This window comes from Crassostrea angulata, chromosome 4 (assembly GCF_025612915.1).
Source record: "Crassostrea angulata isolate pt1a10 chromosome 4, ASM2561291v2, whole genome shotgun sequence".
NCBI classification, from domain to species: Eukaryota; Metazoa; Mollusca; class Bivalvia; order Ostreida; family Ostreidae; genus Magallana; species Magallana angulata.
Genome location: NC_069114.1, coordinates 21,446,494 through 21,467,687, shown reverse-complemented (window position 1 = coordinate 21,467,687; position 21,194 = coordinate 21,446,494). Strand labels below are relative to the sequence as shown.

Sequence of the window (21,194 nt, the reverse complement as noted above, 5' to 3'; positions counted from 1 at the left end):
GATATTGCGTGGTCGCGCATTTGGGTTAGAAGGTTTTCGTCCAATTCTGTGCACTCTTTCGAAATTAATATCTTTCCGGACACGCATCTTGTCGCACATGAACCTTCTCACCGTTTCCTCACAATCCTCTGCTTCTTCTTCCGGTATGCCACAGAAGAGTAAGTTGTCTCTCATGGAACGGCATCGAAGATCCAGCATATCCTCCTTTAGCTCGTCACGTACCTCTTCCAGCTCGGCGTTGATACGGCCTATCTAATCACTATTTGAATTTAATTTCGTTTTCACATCCGTCACATCCTTCTTCATGTTTTTTGTTTCTCCTTTTACTTCTTTCTGTATTTCCTTATATATATATAACCAATGTATAATTATTTATTTTCAATTTTTACTAATTCTCATCCATTAGTAATTTAATGCTCCTACATTTATGCATTTGATATCGTACATGCATCGTATAAATCGAGGGAACATAAAAATTATATAGGAATAAAACGTACGGCAATGTTATTGAATTTGCTTTTCACATGATAGCACAGGGGCCAAGCCCGTTTTAACATTAATTATTTATGGTTACATTGAAATTAATGTTAAAACGGGCAAGGCCCCTGTGCATGATAGAACCATTTAAATTTTAATAAGACCTTGGACTTTCGGTAGGATGTAACAATCTTTTTCGTTCGTCAAAACAGTATAAAAAACGCTGGTTTCAAGTGAAGTATACACAGATTGCATAGTCTTAGCTAGAAAGCCAGACAAATCTTGTTGGTTTCAAAGAGCCATGGCTGGGTGACTAGCGATAAAATAGACACACCAACGTCACAGTGCTGTTTGACAAAACTACCAAAAGTCCAAGCTCCTGTTAAAACGATTCTATCAAAAGTATAACACTAATTACTGCATTTGCAAATCCCTTCAGTTTGAGGAATGTTGAATAACGGGACAAAAAAAAGGTCTATATTTTTTGTGTAATCCTGGTTCAATGACGTTGTTAGGAAATAATTTTTGTTTTAGTAAAAATCGAATTAAAACTCATTTTTTTTTTTAATTTCTTCAAAAAGATTGAACATATTTATTAGTGCGTTAACTGGAACAACAATACTTATGGTCCATTTATGTTTTTGTTCTTTTCTGGGCGAATCAATCCATAGCCTCTAAAAAAAATTTACGCCATCCACGTTCTGAAATTCTTGGATCCGCCAATGTTTTCTGATTAGCCTTTCAGTATAGGTATGAATATATATATTCATATTCTAAGACATCGCTTTCGATCATGAAAAGAAACTATGCATTTGCCAATGTCAATGAATTTCTCTCGGAGTTGTGATTCTTGATTTGCTGGCGATTCATATATACGTTAGTTAGGCTGTTGGTCAGGCTGTCCAAAGTTGATTCAATGTTTAACGTCACCCAGGTTTAGAGCTAGAAATCGTCGTTTTCAAAATAAAACAAACCCAAATTTTCAATTTTATTTTTTCTATTTTGATCTAACTTTCTTGCAACTGAATTACTGCAACCTGTAGAAACATGAAATTTTCAGGGTACATTATGGATAAAACAATGGATACCAATTAAATGTATAACTGACGGGGAAATAAAACTTAACGTGTAGCTTGCATGCTCATTGTATATGTGTGAATGTAATTTATTAAAATCATATGTTTAAAAAATTTGTTTAATTTGATTTCATAGCTCTTCCTCGTTGGTTTGGTATTTTGAAGATGACGTTAAACGTTTAAAAAATTACTTTATGAAGCCTAATAGGTGGTAAATATTTTTTTTTTTATCTGTAACAGTGTTACTTGTAGAAATACACTTTTAGCTTCGGACTTCTACAATGCACCACTAGTGTTTCATCCACTGACTCTTCAGAACTGATATGTAGTCAATGGAATACAATTGTTACCTTTCACATGAGAAATCTTTTCTACTGCAGTGTACGTGTACTTTGCATAGCCAGTCTCTCTGCAAGCAAGTCGGAATTTCTCTTCTGATGGAAATTCATTAACAGACTTTGAGGTTTAACTTATCAGTGCCCGTGTTAATTATTCACAAACAAAAGAACAACTCCAGATGCTATATATAATAACTTTTAATTACGTAACAGTAAATTACAAAAAGAAAACCAAGTTCAGCTAGCCCGAGTACATGTGTACCGGGATCATAAAGTGGGATTGCCTATGGAACTGTTTTCATTACGTTTTATGATCACATATTGTATTGGTGTTAAAACCTTGGCACTTAAAGAGTCATGCAGTGTTATGATCCTACGTTCAAGAGGTGTAATATGATTATTAAACTTGGGAGAGAAAACGATAATTATGCGAAAATAAAGGGTACATGAAAATAGTTCCTCGGCGGCATCATATTTACAATGATCTCTAACAATGATTTATAAAACGTCAAAGTTCGCCTCCACAATTTATGCAAAACTTGTCCACGCTCTTTTCTCTCTCTAACCTCAAAACTTGACTTTGGATAATTAAATTGCCATTTTATAAAAACATGATGCTAAAATACATGTATTTCAAACTTTTAAAAAATGATGATTTTAAAGACCTCAATATAACATGAAGGACATGGTGTTATATTTTCTACCTTCCAAGCTTAAGAGTAGTTCACGTGAGAATATTTTAAACAAAATTTGGGGAAAGAAGACTATTAATTAAAGACTAGATATTGCAGAAAAAAGATAAGCTTCAACACTAAGAAATTCAATTCAGTTATATACATGAATTTTGGTGACCATACAATCTTCAAAAAAAATTTAAATTACATTCAACTACAGCTAAAATAAAACAGATTTGTTACTTATTGCCTCTATATTTATTCTGAATATACAAAACTAAAACAAAAAATGGTTAAATACATTCAAAAAGAAATAAAATTTCATTTCTTTTTAAAAAAGAAAAATGAATGAAAAAGATTTTGAAAAACACAACAGCAAAATGATTGGATTACATAATGTTTTGAAAAAAAATATGAAATCTAAGTTTTTTTCGATGCTTATTTGCAAATAAGACTGACTATAATGTACTTTTTCTCCAAGCTACACGTAAAACTAGCAGTTATAGAATAAAGATTAAAACTTATACGCCACGTTTTATTTTTCGTAGTTTCTTAATTAATATATTCCCCTTTTGTTAATCAATATAGAAAAAAGCTTTGATCAGCAGCAAAATACATGACCGATTATACATGTATATATACAAAAAAAAAAAAAATAAGTAACTTACATCATCATGGTCCCCAATATATACAGAAATCAAATCGGCCTAGTGTTACGTCAGAATTATAAAAACAAAATGTTTTTTAATTTCCCTCAAGTATCCTTTAAAAAGCAAAATTTTCAAAAATTTGAAATCAATGAGTTGATATTACGTCTTTTCATAGTTATCACAGATTGCGGGAAAAAGTTTTAAGTATCTCTATGGCTCTTTTGATAAAATTTCTTTTATCAGTTGGGTACCAGCATTCCGTCGACGGTCAGGGTGTTGGGGGCGCCGTCACGTGTCACAATGCGCCCCTTATGTCCATTCATTGCAAAATCGTACGTGCAGCTGCAATCTTCCTCCGCAAATGTTTCCTAAAAATGAAAAAAAAAATACAAAATCAACAATTTGACCATAAAGCTTAATATAATCGTCCCAAGGTAGTCAGTTTTATAAAAAAAAAGATTGAGTGTTTAACAGCCTTTGAAAAGAACAGGACAAATGCAATTTAAGTCACTGGGTGAAGGATTTCATATTGACAACTCGGCAATGCATGTTTTTTTAATGTGATATTATAGAAATATAGTTTGGTTTTGTATCATTTAACCCTTAATTGGTGTGATTTTCAAAATAATATCAATGTCAAGCAATTAACATTTGAAAATTGACCCAAATGACTTTCCAAAACTTGCACACGCCCATTTCAGGCCACATGCCAATAATCGGTTTATTGAACCTTTGAACAGAATTTGATCGTTATGTTATATCTAAGACAAAGCCATTATAGAAAATGTAAATATTTTGTGATTAATCGAAACTTTAGCTACAATGAGAGCACAAACTGCAGGGATCCCGTGAACTAAATGTCGGACTTTTTCCATCATTCGACACCCCTCGGATTTTAAGGTCGTTTACAGTTTAGTCTCGTTCAACCAGACGCTCGGCTGTCTCCGTAAAACTCCGACAAGCTCGTCGGAGATTGGAGATTTACGGAGACAGCCGAGCGTCTGGTTGAACGAGACTATTTACAGTTTTTTTTTTAAATTGATGTTCGAATAAGCCGAGGTGTACCGCGTGATCCTTCCATGTAAGGAAATATTGGCTGTTTATTCTATGTACGGTACTGTTCGAAAGTATTTATCATGTATATTTTTTCTGCTATGCTCGCTACCGCATAAACAGCCAATGAAAACATTTTTGTTTCATAGATATCTCTGGACCGAAGGAAAAGTAAAATATTATACAATTATTTAATGCTTGAGCAGTCAATAGACCAGATTGTTATACCCCTGTAAAACAGTTACTATATAACTCTATACGAAAAAAAAGTCCAGCATTTTGACTGTTGGACTGGAACTGTTAGATTGGAACTGTTAAAATCGACTGTTAAAAAAGACTGTTGACCGGTGACGTCACATTCCGCGAAAACGTGTTATTGGTTAGAAGGGGTATAACAAAACAGTTGTTGACTGTGTCTCAGGCCTTGGGCAACAGTTTGCGAGCCGGTCCGACAGATCAACTGTTGCCCTCGACCCCAGTAAACAACTGTATAAAATTTTTCTCTTGGTGCAGGGAACAGCTCAGTAGATCATACTGAGCTGTTCCCTACACCAGGGGAAAAATTCTGCAGGCATGTTCACGAAACTTTCCTAAGATATGAATTAAGTGTGTTCCTAAGATATGACTTAGGAAAAAAGTTAGGAACATCCTAAGATCAACTTAGGACACGTCTTAAGATGTAGCTCGACGGTTACTAAGGAACATCTTAAGTTAGGATATCCTAACCTTCTACAACCATTCTTATTTTTCATAATTATTCATTCAGATCGAATGTGAAAGACTTGTGTAGGGATGAATCATTTAATATTTTGCCAGAGAAAATAGTACGTCTCGGTAGTTAACACAAAAGGCCTAAAACCAGTAATTTTGATTTATGCATTTTAATAATTTTACAATTACCTAAATATATATCAGTTACCAATAACAATTTAGTTTCCTTTTCTTTAAATGAACACCCCCCCCCCAAAAAAAAAAAATTAAAATTAAAAATATTACAAGCCCCCAAAAATTCAAATAACTGTTCTTTTAAAAAAAGAAAAAGAAAATATTTATCAGGACAGAATTGGCTTACAGGCAGATAATTATGTAAACAACACGTGTGTATTGTCATTTCATAATTAACATTAGAGAATCTTGTCATTCAAGTATATGTAATACATAAACACGCGATTTTCATAGAATTTGAAACGTTACGTGAGGAAACACATGTACTCGTACAAACCCAACCAATTTCCCTTTAATCTGCAATATACCGAATACACGAACATGTTAAATAAGAAATAAGTTGTAATATATCTCGAAAATATGTAAACACAGTTCATTCAACATTACAAATTTTTTAAAGATTATTTTTTTTTTCAGAATAAAGTGATAAAAATTAGGAATGATCACGCATGGTATATGTAACCCGATGTAAATTTACTTTTTATAGCAAAGGACATTTAAATAATTGTTATCAAAAATTATTATAATCAAAACAATGAATGTAACTCATTTAGTGTACAATGTAGATAAAAAAAGAAGTGAATAACTTTCATTCGTCCAACAGAGATAGTATTTGCGAAAAAAAATCTTAATTTGTCATCAGCTCCAAGGCAGGCATATAGCAACGGGGAATTGGTGAGAGTTTGGGGTCCCCCTCCACATCATTTTGTTAAAATGAGCATACATGATAGAATAATTAACTACCCCCCCCCCCCCCTCCCGGATTAGGAATTTGATGTTTGTCGAAAATGCTGGAACTGTGGAAATATTGCCTTATTCTGCCAGTCTTAATAAAAGGCTTCACAACATCCCAATATCCCTAAAAACGTGATTTTATAGCTTTAGGGTGGTCTTAAGACAAGGTAGATGATGTCTTAAAGTTAGGACAAAGTTATGGCGGTTCCTAAATTTAGGAGAGCTTCGAGAAACAGACTTAAGACTAAGACGTATCCTAAGATGTACTTAGGACGCACCATAGTCCTAAGATAGCTTCGTGAAAATGCCTGCTGGTCTATTGACTGTTCAAGCATTAAATAATTGTTTTATTACCTAATTCCTTTTTTAGTGTTCGGGGTTTACTATTTGCATATTGCAGATGGTTTTCGTGCCATGATGCAATATACTCAGATTTGTTTTCATCTTTTACATGCACAAAAGCTGCTGCATGCATTACAACATCTCAATTTAATGTTAGTTTACACAAAGAAGGGGGGGGGGGTCTTCAACCCATTAGATTTTAAATAGTCTTTTACCTTATATAAGGCTTTAACACTGTTGATTATTTGATACTCCATTTTGATAACATTGAATTTGGTTTCACCAAGTACTAAGAACAGCGTCTATGTAAAGGAATATACATTCCCTGAGAACTATCGAAAGGATATAACATTTAACATACCCGCGTTCTGAAATACGTTGCAGGTTCAACATTAATAGATCGCAGTCTATTGACCGGCGGTCCAATAGATAGAAGTCTATTGACCGGCAATTCAAAATAGACGCAAATATTTAATTTGTAATAAAACAACAAAATCCCTTTAATTAGATAAAAAAACCAAATATTTGCTTCATTTAATTGAAAAATGATGATTAGATTCTTTGATATTATCAGTTGTCTGAAACCAAAATATAGTAATAAAAAAGCCAAAGAAACTTAGTTTGTCAGACGATATCTTTAACTCAACTTTCATATACGATTGCTTTCTGAAAAGAATTGTATGCAATGCTTCATAATATGACACAATAAGTATGGTTTTCTCCGGCAAATTTCCTGCAGCCAAGAGCTGGCCTAAACTTGAAAACATGCTTATAGAAAATGGCTCACTCTTAACAATACGTGTCAAAAGTGAGCATACAAATTCTATCCAATTGTTATTAGCTACCATGCAAGTTTAGACTAAAAAATAATCATTTTTTGTTTTCAGTAACTGCAGAGCAAAAGCAGAAAGTTAAATCACTATTGATTTTTATTTCTTTCAGGGGACATGGTAACAAATGAAACCGATACATTATTTAGCGCAGGGTATGGATTTTATGCATCTGAATCCTGCTTGCCGAAGAAAAGGCCAGGAAAATTATACTAAAACGTTTTCCGCAAAGTTGACAGAGACCCCTAGGGGCCGCGTGGTGTTTACTTACCATAGCGTCCATTTTTTCTCCATTGCAGAACACCTCACCAGTGTACATTCCTGAAAATAAACAATTTGAATGAACTTTTTGGTCAGTGAATTTAAACGATACTCCTAGCGATAGAGTAGCTTTCCTCATACACACTTTTCTCTCTCTTAATATATACTTGTACATGTTAAATCTTTTGCTGGTTTACAATAATTATTTACTGTATATCGAAACAATAATATTTTTTACTCAATATCCATACATGTTTATCTAATTTAATTACCACCCCCCCCCCCCCCCCAAAAAAAAACACGTTTAAAAGCTAAGAGTTGAAAGTTAGGATTTCCCTCCCCCCTTTCCCCCGATAAAGTTAGGATACCCCCCCCCCCCCCCATATAAGAGAGTTACATTAACTCTCGAGTACAGGTATTTCGTACAATGATGGCATATGATCTGCCTCTTTGATATGTTAGTAATTAAGAGCTGAATAAAACTAATGAAGCGCATTTCCATCAATATCATATCGGATATTTTCTGCCTGGCTTCACAAACATTGCCAACTAAGAGATCGTTATAGTTCATAGTGTTAGTGCAGAAAAGTCCCCAGATTTATTATCTTCAGTCTTGGACATTTAATATAAAACAAAAGTTTGCTGTAAACCCCCATTTCTTTTTACACAGTAATATTCAATTGACTCGTTTACCACACGTAGTTTCAAAGTCAGGAAGTTTAGGTTTAAATCAGTTTAATATGCCAGACTCGTTCGACTCAAACATTCTCGTAATCAGAACATACAAGAAAAAATAAAAGGTTGAATACCTGTATGTTTATAAAATAACGTAATAGTTCCGACAGCAAACGAGATGATTTCTTTCATAACTATCAGTCATAACCACAATTTTTGGGGTTAATTACAAAGATCTTGCACGTTATACGTTTTCGCTGGTTATGCAATGAGAACAATCAGATTCTAAAGATCCCAAACCCTGACTGATTTTTTGGATTAGAACCATTCTAACAAGGCCTTTGACTTTCCGTAGGACGTAGCTATCACTTCTTGCGTCAAAACATGTAAAAAAATGACGCTGGATTCAAGTGAAATATGCACCGATTGCGTAGTACTGAGTGGGCAGCAATGAAATAGACAGGCATACGTGGCATTGCTGTTTCACACAAAGTCCAAGCTCCTGTTATAATGGTTCTATATCTTTAATGTGGTGACCGTACAGGTCACGTGATATATACACGTACGTACATGTACTTTTACAAATCTTTGGGAGTGAGTACAACTTTTCCGGTAAATCTGCTTCCATTTTGTGTATATTATTAATCAATGTAAATAAAGGTTTTTTGAACATGGACACTTTTTATCTAAATAGTTAAATGTGTAAAAACAATATCTGCATATCTGCATGGAGATAGTGATTTTATCATAATACAGTGTACATGTATCTGCAGTATTGGTTAGGATTTTATTCTCCCACTGCTGCGCTGCATTTGGCCTTTTTAATATGATTATGAAGTGCACTGTCATTTTTTTTTTATTCAGGGGGGGGGGGGGGGGTGTCTCCAATCTATAGGACCCGGAAGGACTGCCTCCCTTTTGTAATGTGCACAAACAGGTTTATTCAAATCGATATAATTCCGAGGTATTCAAGTTTGTACTAAACATTACATTATTTATTTGGTAGACATGAACACTTGGTTTAACATTTAATTTTATTATCATTTTAAATCAAACATGTCATGAATTTCATTATAATGTGTATTCAATTTTAATTCCCCGGATGTTTTTCATTGTCAAGGAAAATAAAAGAAAACCCCAAACGCAACCAGTAGTTATTTTTAGCTCTTTGAAAGTGGAAAAAATGGTTATTTTTGTCCGATCAAATAGCAGCCCTAATGAGGTGACATTTGACTTTTGTTGACATTTCCGGGAAAAATCAACATACCACCTGCAATTAGGAGCGAGAATGTGTTTTTGAAACAAGCTTTTACAAATAATATTCTCCCAACAGTTAATCGACTGGGTTAAATTGATAATGGACTTCGGTGGAATCTTAACATTTTTTGTCATTTACATGAAGAATATATGTTGATGTTTTGGGTTTTTCCCCAAACAGATATTTCTACAATTGATTCCTTATATTTATTCTTTAATCTTTATTATATTTATCAATGTCGTAGCATTTGCAAATTGTGATCTACAAATTCTGAATAGCACAACAATTTTATCATCATTCGCGTAGGTGATGCAATAAACGTGCACATTCAACAATTTTTGAAAAACGAAGGTTCTCTTCTACGCCAACAAATATACTTAAATAAGACTTAAATTTTGAAAGGTTACTGTTAACGAGCAATTGCTAAGTTCAATAGTTGCGAACTACTATATGTTTCATTAATGATATTCAACTCTAAATTACATAGAAGCTTAAGTTTCTTATTGCCTCCAAAGTTAGGTTATGCTAGGGAGAGGAAAAAAAATCATTTATTGATTACAATTTACCGATTCTAAGCAAAACAAGTTTCTTGAACGTTAAGAATTGTAAATATTATCTCGTGAAACGATGCTGTTGTTCAGGGTAAAATTCCTATCGTAAACAAATATTATACAGTTTACACCCTGCACGAGGTTAGACTCCCCGGCGTCGGTACGTTTCAGTGTACACAGAATTCCCCCACACGATACCCATTTTATATGATCGACTCATTTTATTTTCTCTGGTATACATGTAACTTTTTCAAATAGTTTCCTCAATGTTGTCTTCTAGCGGGTCAGAATTTGGAGAGAGAGAGAGAGAGAGAGAGAGAGAGAGAGAGAGAGAGAGGTGTATAATATTGTTCACAGAAGAATAAAGTAATAATGGCAGTGCATGATGACATCTCGTACCATTATATTAATATGACGTCATTATCAGGACACCAACGCTTCTCTCAGAGAGAGAGAGAGAGAGAGAGAGAGAGAGAGAGAGAGAGAGAGAGAGAGAGAGAGAGTAGAGCTTAATGTTCTTGCGCTAGTTATCGGATTGTATTGTGACATTACTACAGCAAATATATCCTAGTAGTGCCTTTCGTGACAGAATGTACAGTAAACAAACAAATGACAGATTTACAGCTATATTGTATTATCACTGGTAAAATACAAAGCAATTATAAATGTTTGAAGAGGCATTTAAACATGACATTCAATACAGGTCTAATCACTTTAACAATACGCTGTTGCCAATCGATATTACGTTCTAAAAGATCCAGGAAATCAATATAATAAAAACAGTCTTCGTAGGTTATGTTTCAACATCCAACATCTAAGACTGTTTGTGTTTATTTGAATGACTATAGCTTAAAGTTTACATTGGGGTTATGTTTCAATTCAATATAACGATTTTAATTCCTAAAAACAGTTTTGAAGTCAGCGGACAAAATTGTTGAATTCGATTTTTTTTTTCGTCTATAGAATTGTTATTGTTCAACGTAAAAACGCACTCACTGTAAAATCATTAAAAACGGATTTTCTGTATGTCGAATTCTGGATAATGATTCGGTTCAGACATGGACACAATATCATTGCATCTTCAAACAATCGACCGGGGAATGGTAGCAATGTCCACGCAAATAGCTGCGAAGAATTCCAATATCCTATATCAGGAACCGAATCTCGCTTCTTGCCAGTAATACACTTTACATTAAACCCTCTGTTTATACAACGATCAAAATCGATTGGCATATTGCGCTTACATAGCCTTTTTTCTCTTCACAAACGTGAGTTCTTTTTCAATTGCTGATAACCGCAACATAGAGCGATCTTCTGATTATCAGGGCTCCAAATAGATCAAATCTATTGCTTTAGTGAGTCTCATTCAAGAGGGACATTTGGGTGTTGCATTTGCATCTACTAGCCCATAGTTTTTTTTTTAATAGACGTAGAGCATTGTATCAATTTTATTAGACATCCTGTTGACGTGATGATAAGCTGAATCCTCTATGGTACAATATAGAGTTTTGATTCTAAGAAAAAAAATCTGATAACATAACACATTTATTGATAAAGTCGATAGGAAGATTGACCAACCACATAAAAGTGATGTTTATTGAGGCTTAAGGCCGAGGTGAATGTATCACTTCGATAAGTTTGTTAAACAAAATTAATCATTAGTAATACATTGTTCCATGAAACAAGTGACAGTCTAATCGACAAGAGTTTTAGAAAGGCAGGAAAGAGGAGTGATATTAATCAAATCTAACAGCTGGGGTGAATCTATCATTTCTTTTGGGTTGTAAAGCGATGTTATTAACATTATAATTATTATTAACGTTATTAATGTTATTAACGTTTAAATTATTTAAAATTAAGTGAATCTATCACTTCTTTTGGGTTGTAACGCAATGTTATTAAAGGGAATAAATGTTTAACGAAATTAAATTGACAATAAAAACAACAAGCATTTTAGAAAGACGAATGAAAATTAAATAAATGCAATACTCTTACAAAAAGTAGGGTTTTGCAGACCTCTGTTGTTTTATGGGCAAAAAAAGAAAATCTAGCAAGTTTTCATTCTCTTATTAGTATTTTAATTATACGTAACCATTTTAATAATTTTGTACATATTTTATCATTGACACAAGCAAAAATTGTGAAGTATCAAATGATGTGTGACACGTCGCTCTAATCAATCATGAACACAGAATTTGTTCACTTCATTTCATCATTGAATGTCGGTTAGTGTGATAAAATAAATGAAGGCCAAGTTTTAACTTTAATTACAAGATAATTTTTAATTGATAGTGATTCTATTCCGCTGACGCATGATGTAGACGGTTACTTAAGTTTTGCAATTACATTTTGTCTCATACACAAATAAATTATGCAAGTTAATTTAATGAGTTGCTATTGTTTGCCAGATAGCGAACCCCCCCCCCCCCACCCACCCACAGTTCCATACACCTAATATGCATTTCATGATTTTGATTCATCACTCAGACGTGGTGAAGTTTTTATTTTTATTTCGACTACAATTCTTTTAAAACGTCGGGGAAAAAAAATCTCTACATGTTCGTTTTTCCGAAAGTTTGTGGTGGAATTGCCTTGTTGTAAATTTTGAATTTACTGGGTGGGTGTAAATACAAAATAGTTGTCCTGTTGTAAATTTTGTATTTACACCCACTCAGTAAATTAATTTACAACATGACATGACAGAATTATTATGTTCATTCTTATTATATATATGTTTGGAGTAACCGTCAGTTTGAAACCAAAAAAAAAAATTATATTTTTTTTATTTATTTATCTATTTGCAAGCTCGTGAAATGAAATTTACGATTTTTTCCTGATGCATTTTGATTTTGACCGCCTGATCAATACCGTTATCTTAAAACGTCATCAATATTTAAACTATTTGATTGAATAAACTTTTATGCAAGATTGGCAAAAGAAAAAAATATCCATGATGTAAAGAAATTGGATTGAATAATTTAATAAATGAAACAAATGCATTTCTTTTATCAAATAAAAATAAGAGTTTTTCAGAATATCAATTGATTAGGAAATGTGTATACTTTCCGTGATGGTACCGTAATAAAAACCCTGGAGCGGAACGAGCAAAAAATTGAACTTTAGTGTTAAGTTTGATACTCCAATTAAATATACTAGGTCGTAGTATTCCATAATCAATACGATGATTAATAAAACGAGTGATGTCGATGATTTAAAAAAAAAATAGTCAATGCCATGCATTACAAGCTGAGAGAGAGAGAGAGAGAGAGAGAGAGAGAGAGAGAGAGAGAGAGAGAGAGAGAGAGAGAGAGAGAGAGAGAGAGAGAGTTTTCTGAATTATTTGATCCCGAAAATCTATATTCTCGGAGAGTAATTGTTCCTTGTATATAACAAATATTAAGCTAAGGGTACTCGGTTTATTAAACCAATGACATTCATTGTCCATTTCTCGCTCTCATTTACACAAGGAGCGTGTTGTGTAAACAATTGTTTGTAAGAACATTATAAAAATCCAATCATTAAATCTCATCCAAATTATGCTGACAGTGCGATTTTGTTTTAAAACAGACTTTAAAAAAAGATGCCAATGCTTTAAATTTTATTCTTCAAAGATCAAAGAATAAAATGAACATAAAATCGATTTATCAGGCAAGGACTTTCAACCTTTGGGTTGAATGGTGGTGTCGTTGAAAAACAAAGTTAATACCAAGACCATAAACTGATAAACATGTAAGTCTATTCGAAAACTTTATATTTTTTATTATTATCATTTTTTTTATGTACATGAATAACAAATGACAAAAGGTCGCCCCTTTGTTTAATTTCATTTCATTAACAGTATATAAACAAATTATTACAACATTATATTTAATTTACATTCAAAATTTTGACTCAACCTCTTTCTCTGTTTACAGTTTTGGGATCGAGTTATATCACTTTAAAATTGTTACCGACCGCCGTGGATTTTGTCGTGTTAAACCGATACACAACATCAAAAATTCAACACAGTGACAACACGTGTTCTCAATCGGGATCTCTGTCCATAAAATTAACATTTTCTCCGCATTAATCAACACTTCGAAAATTTAAGCCCATGAATATTTATGAAAATAATCGCAACCACCTATAGAGCCATCTCAGCTTCCAATTGAAAATAAAAACTAATGAAACACCATACAAAAATGATGAAATTTTGTTTTACCGTCAATATTACAGCTCAGTTAGAATTTATTTTTTAAACATTCCGATTCTCCAAAGAGAAAGGTTCATGCCCAAAAGTTGACAGCAACAATATAGTAATGTTGCAATACAATTGTTCACTAGTATTTGAGAATGGGGTGACTGTAATATATACAATGTATAATTAATGCAGTGGTCCTGAAATCCCCATTTTGAAAATAAAAGATAATTTGATGTGTTTTAAATAAGATTTTTTTTATACAAAAAGCATAAATAAATCAGTGGATAACTCTTTTACGTAAAACTAAAAAATATTAACTTTTTTTAATTTTCCGTCTCAATTGTTAAGAAAATAATGAAAGATACAAGATTTTGTTAATTAGAAACGCGTCTTGCAAAATCCCAAAATGAACATGCAAGGTTTACCACCGATATGTTTAAATACTGAGATCTGCTCGTACATATACTTGAGCGATAAACAACAACTGCTTATATATTACACTATTCTTATGACAATTTGTATCAGAAAGCCTGTGCTCTTGAAAGGAGATTTGGGGATCTAGAACTGACGGCTATTTTTTTAAAGGAAATATTCAAAGCTTTACAAATATGAACTCTTTTCGTATTGAAAAAAAAAATCTTTGCTTTCATATGCTACCATGGTCAGTTGGTTTGGTTTATTGTATCAATATTTTTCAATACTTTTGATGAAAATGGAAGCATGTGTTTCATGGTTTATATTTTGTTGGAATCGTTTTTTATTAAATTTGAAATAAACCATAAAAATTACATATAGATTTTGTTTGATATATAAAGACCAATGAAATATTGTCATTTTCCAGATAGTTAATTAAAAAAACCCAGAAGAAATTGAATACATGTTAGTTATACGAACTAAATTGTACGATACATACCCGATACATTGTATTTCATGGTTGAATTTAGTTTGAATCATTTTTTTCATGTCAGAGAAATTTATTTGCTCCTTTAAAAAAAAACAATCGTGAAATTGTTTAGTACATACTGAAGGAAATGTTGAAGGTTTCTTCAGAAATCATGAAGTTCCACACTGTGGTATCATGACATTCGGTATGCATCGAGGGCATTCCTTGGTCCGCCTGGTAAGCGAGCATCCGGGCTTCTTTGGCCTCACGCCTAGCTTTCCTATCATAAAAAAGTAAAGAAATTAAGGTAGAAACCAAAATATAAAAACTACAAAATTGAAATAATTTTTCATTTAAGTTTGCATATGATATGACCAAGCACTATCTAAAAATAGCTGACCAAGTTTCGGTTGTAAAAATTTTTACCGATAATTTTTGTATACGTATGCGTAAGGCCTAACTTGTATTTATTAAAAAGTATCCAAGAAAAACATATACTTATTTACTGTTAAACATTACCACATAAAAAAGAAATATCAACCTAACGGAGCTTTTATCACCCTGACAGATATTCGACGTTTACATTCATCTTAAGTAGCCTTATTCATGTGAACCTTCTTGACCCCCACCTATCCCCCTTCTCCGGGAATTCACTGAGCATTATCTCCATCTAAATTTATCCATGGTCATCAGTGGTTATATTATGCCACTATACAAGAGCAACTCTACCTGTTTGTTTCCGGAATTTTTTAAAAAGTTTCCAAGTGTAAATAAGCTTTATTACAAAGAATGTAAAAGTTTAGTTTTAATTTATCTAATGTAATTTTAAGATTATGCTATCAACGATTAACAATTATATTATCTTCAAAGAGTTATTCTACAATACAAATTTATCTATGAAATAAGTGCGGAGGTCTGCACCACTCAACATGCATCCGCAGTGAGTGACGACAGCACAGGGGGGGGGGGGGTAATTTGAAAATCAACCCCCAAAAACCTCAATGGTTGTGAAATAGAGAGAATTTATGTTGGCAGTTTAAATGTGCTGCTGCCCGATCCATTAAAGTTGTTTACTGTTGGTAGCTATCCTTTATTTGAGCAAAAGTGTTTATGTAAAATGTATACATTTATGGCGGAGGCAACATATTCTATTCATCGTTAAATTTTTCTCTTCATTACATATTGACTTCTGCAATAGGTAATGGTTATTTTGTTTTAACAGAAGTTGAAACTCCGATACTCATGAATAACTGATGCCTAATGTGTAAGGTCTCATATAAAGCTTGTATCATATAAAGCTTGTCTCCATTACACATCAACAAATATCCCGGGGGTTCCATTGCTGATCGAACCATATCTAATCATCCTTCTCGCCCTCATTTCATTGAAAATATTTAAAGTCAATGCAGCTAAAAAGAATTTGAATTGTTTAAAATGAGTTTTGAATTTCGTGTGATCATTTATACAAGCACCAATATTTTGACCGAAGGAAAATTTTACAAATTGTATCAACAGGTTTTGGAAAGACACTCTTTAATATTTAAAACTGCTGAAAATTTAAATTCATAACCCACCACTTCCCCTTTATAAAGCAGCTGTATTGCTCAGAAACTAAAATTGAATCAACCGAAAATCTTTTCTTCTGGCTAAATAGCTGTTCCTGTGTATGATATCGGTGCAGTGGAAATAATGCGTCTGTATTATCTAATATAAACAATAATCAGCCGAACATTTCTCTAATGATTTCACATTTGCTTACAGCGAAAGAGATGATAAGTTTATTAACTCGAGCTCTTTTCTGACACCGACTCTATGACGTCATCGGCCGCAAAAATTCCGGTTGCGTTCCAAAGTGTTTTCTTTGATACATTTTTTTGATATACATATAATAATGTCGTCTGCGCTCGACTTCCCTTTTTATTGTTGCTTATCAAACACATATTTTGACTTCATTTGCAATGTGTTGTAGAGCTCTAGGATAGTAGCATTATATTTGGTAGGGCTCTTTGAATTCGCTGTCCCGGACTGTTTGAAAACTAACAACATACCTAACAGATGGGTCACCGGAATTTGATCAGATCATTGCTTCTCGCAGAAAAAAAAGATGCATTGCCAATTCTTATCAGTAAGTAATTGAATAAACCTTCAAAAACAATTACACGCACAACATTGATTTCTGTTAATATTCTTCTGGGAATCAGTGATTGAAATCTGTTGTTTTTTTTTGTTTTGTTTCAAATCTGATTGTACATGTACCTTTGAAGTACACTTTAAAATATGATATTTTTTGGCCACGAACTGTTATTAATTGAATAAGAAATCCAAATATTCTAACTTTGATTTTGAACATTTTTCTATATTTTTATTCAGAGCGCTCCGTCTAAGGGAGGTAAACATATAGTCAAAATGGCCACGTCCATAAAGCCCTTTTAATATGTTTAGCTTATATGGTGTATCCACTATCTAGTGCATATATTTCAATTTCTGACGATTTTGTTAATATTCAATTGCGTTCTCATTCTATTTTTTTCCGTTGAAAGAAACGAGTACCCTTCACCTCTTTAACTGCATATTGAATACATGTCTGTATGCTATCTTTAACAGACTGTTTCTATTCACAAAGACACTGATTTTCTGATCAAAACGTCAAGGATAGAATTTATCCATAAGACAGTTTTACACTTTCCCTTTTCCCATCCTATAAAGTCCTTTCCTTTACACATTGTCTCTTCCCCCCCCCCCCCATCCCTCACCAGTGGATGTTTATTAAACTTTTATTTCGCCTTTGTGTATATCCATCATAAGTTTACCTTCGTTTAGTTAGTAGAAGACCTTATATATTTGTAATTTGGTGTCATAAATGTATGCTCAGGGAGGGGTTACAATAACTCATTATAGGTGACATGGTTTTGTTTTTCAATTTGGGTAATGAATATATGTGCCTGTACTTGTATCATAAAATACATGTTTATTATTCATCGAAACGTTTTGAAACAAAAGCTGGTGATTTTTCATGTTTCCTTGTAATGCGTTTTAGATTTTTAATCAATGATGCTGTAGAAACCTGGTTCGTTCGTGCTCGCTGGTACATTAAAAAAGTTATTCAGAAAATGTTCATGTAGTATCTATAATTCATAATGTGAGTGATTTGGTCAATTTAACTGTCATCCATCAAATCAATCATTTAATCTCAAATGTTGAACAAATAAGGAGAATTGGCATAAAATCTTTACGTTTAAAATTATTCCATGAGTCCATTGACGATAATTCATACTGGTCATAAACTACTGATAAAAGGCCATTATTTTGTGCTCTCGTCTTATTTCTTAACATAAAAATCCATATCATATCTGGTCATGTTAATTCCACAAAGCATGTACAGTGGTATGCATATGAGAGAGAGAGAGAGAGAGAGAGAGAGAGAGAGAGAGAGATGTGCGCGTTACTCCCACAAAGTAGAATAATGAATAATGATACAGTTTGTCAGTAAGTGATCCGCGTGTCTCCTCTACAGTACGTCATTGACAGTCAGAACCCACCATTCTTGTTATTACCACGTCTGGTTTCAATTTATCACATCAGTCAGAGCGTTCATCTTTTTTTTTGAAAGCAAAACAAAAATACCGCGCCAATGGTTCTTTTTTATATATGTATATGTATATATACATGTATTTATAAACACTTGTTATGAAACCTGTATATTAGCTTCAAAAGAGCTTTATCGTTTAAAATCTAGAGTATTATTTTGATGTGTTAGGTTTTCCTAATATTCATAAATTACCTACCAACCACATCGTAAAATACTTGCATATAATATTTTTTCCTTTCTGTAATTGTGACAGACGATGGAAGAATACTCTATAATCCAAAGAAAATATACGTTCTGTGAGGGTTCAAATTTGTAAACGATTGAAAAAGGAAAGGTTTCACCATCAATCTTAAAATTCACAGAGCAGTTAACAACACACGCGAGCTCGCCCTAGCGAATCCCGTCAGTAATACTTCATATTTTCAATGAAAACAAAAATAGAACTTACTTATCTTCTGCTTTCTTCTTGAGGGCCTTCTCGATGGCATTTTGCTTACTTTTTCTACAGGCTGTTAGGAGCACCGACATTTTGAATACGGATCGAGTTGGGTATAAATGCTAACTTCCAAGGACTCCAAAAAAAAACCGCCAGAAAATCCAATATGTTTGTTTAACGTCTTTCTAGTAGAATTAATATATCCTCTGCGCTTCTGATCCCGGTATTCATATATTTAATACTGAGGCAGGACCCATTGATTCACTTCGCCTCCCGTTGCTAGGCAACCGAATCGACGAGCAGGTAGATCGATTTTGGCCGTGTTCTACCTATGTCGAGTTTTAAAAGATCATTTCTATTAGTGTTCGATTGCAGCTTCTCTCTGTGTTTACATGTATTCACTGGATATTGAATATTTATAAGACGACAAACATTATGTGTATTTGGCGGGTTTGTCAAGAAGTTCTGCACAATGATATACAAAAGAAGGTCTTTTCAATGCACAAAAAATGTCTATCGAAGATTATGCTACGATGAAATATTTTTACAATGCAGGGAAAAAAAAATCAATCATCAACTCTGTTGCAGGTCCCAGGACTAAGTCTGTCTTTTCAACGCAAGCACTGACCGTTAAACACACTGGTCATTGTTTCTGAATACGGACATCTGTGCTATTCAAACATATATTAATTGTACCTATTGGAAAAGAAACATTGAGAATAAATGGCATAGTTCATGTAATTAATAAGAGTAAATACTAAGTAACACTTTATTCTTTTCTTTCCCTATTTCCGCCCGTTTCTTCCTCTATATTTTTTTAATTCCACTTAAGTATGAATTCTAGCTCAATTTAAAGAATATACGCATTGTAATTACATTTTATCATAAAGATTAGAAAATCATTGTTTGTGGGTTTTTATTATTATTATTATTATTATTTGGCAAAGTTGGAAAACATAAAGAACTCAAAACTGATTATATTTTTATCTGTTTTATTTTGTTGCTTATCAAAAATTATGAAATATTAAGATAAGCAATGAGACATAGGTAAAATGTTATAAAAATGAAGACAATTAATTGTCATGACAAAACTTTCCTTTATAAATTATCAGGATAATGAAAAATCATTCGTTTTTCTTTCAGGAATACTTATTTTCAAAGTTATATTACGACTTGCATTCTAATATATTTATATGAATTGTACAGAATTTTTGACCTTCCATTCATTTCATCTTGTTAGTCAAAGAACAAACACCATGATAATTTGAAATCGCTTTTCCACATATGTATTGTTGTTTTAAAAACAAATATGTTGTATCAAGAATTATACATGTATATAAATTTTGTGATTATTTTACGAGTATGATTACAGCGCAAAGAAAGTTACATGCAAACATACTGTTGAAATCTTCAACTATAACCATTTTAACAAGAGCTTGGACTTTGGGTAGTTGGTGTCAAACAGCATTGTGACGTAGGCCTGTCTATTTCATTGCTAGCTACTCAGCCATTGCTCTTTGAAATCAACAAGATTTGTCTGGCTTTTGAGCTAAAACTACGTAATCTGTGTACATTTCACTTGAAACCAGTGTCATTTTCAACTTGTTTTGATGCAAGAAATAGATAGTTACGTCCTACTGAAAGTCCAAGGCCTTGTTAAAATGGTTCTAAAACTTATGACCACCAAGATCTGGAGCATTATGTAACTGTTTTGCTCTGCTTCTTTTTTTTCTTTCTATATACTCGTATATCTAGTACTCAACCCACTTAAACTTTCAACTATGCACATCTTGCAATTTGGATGCCATACTTCATGTTCAAGGTTTGAGGACCATTTCAGTATTAATCATATTTATCGAGTTCAAAGTCAAACTTGTCATTGCATGTAAATTGCTTACTGTTTACTGTGGCCATGCTATGGGGCATTCATCTTAAGTGTTTGAAGTGGAATTAAATTTTTATCTATACAAAACCGATGGCCCGTCTCAATAATGGGGATTGTTTTAAATATATATGGACAAGGTCATGTTTGCCGAGGAATCCATAATCCCGAAGCTGTGCTTGGAATTGACTTCTTCATCAAAGCCGAAGCGTCGAGATAAGCTTCCGCCCGAAAGCATTCTTTACGATCGATTGATCGGGTACTTTTCAATGACCTTGATAAATTTCTCAAATGCTGGGCTAGATTTTGATAAAACTGATAAAGTAGTAAAGCTATATTCCATATGAAAAAAAAACCAG

General features: G+C 33.0%; 1 protein-coding gene across 1 annotated transcript; it reads right to left on the bottom strand.

The window, feature by feature from the left end:
* Positions 1-2,073: 2,073 nt before the first annotated feature.
* LOC128181653 (uncharacterized) lies at positions 2,074-19,240 on the bottom strand. Its single transcript, XM_052850127.1, has 4 exons — positions 18,966-19,240; positions 15,069-15,208; positions 7,392-7,441; positions 2,074-3,583 (listed from the first exon to the last, which is right to left on the bottom strand). Exons 1-4 carry the CDS (start codon positions 19,043-19,045, stop codon positions 3,455-3,457), a joined length of 399 nt encoding a protein of 132 aa, XP_052706087.1. The 5' UTR covers positions 19,046-19,240; the 3' UTR covers positions 2,074-3,454.
* Between the last annotated feature and the right edge of the window lie 1,954 nt (positions 19,241-21,194).

Coding starts and splice junctions, on each gene's coding strand:
- LOC128181653 (XM_052850127.1), bottom strand. CDS start 19,045: ATGTCGGTGCTCCTAACAGCCTGTAGAAAAAGTAAGCAAAATGCCATC. Junction 15,209..18,965: donor AAGAAGAAAGCAGAAGATAA/GTAAGTTCTATT, acceptor TTTTTATGATAG/GAAAGCTAGGCGTGAGGCCA. Junction 7,442..15,068: donor AACCTTCAACATTTCCTTCA/GTATGTACTAAA, acceptor GTTTATTTTCAG/GAATGTACACTGGTGAGGTG.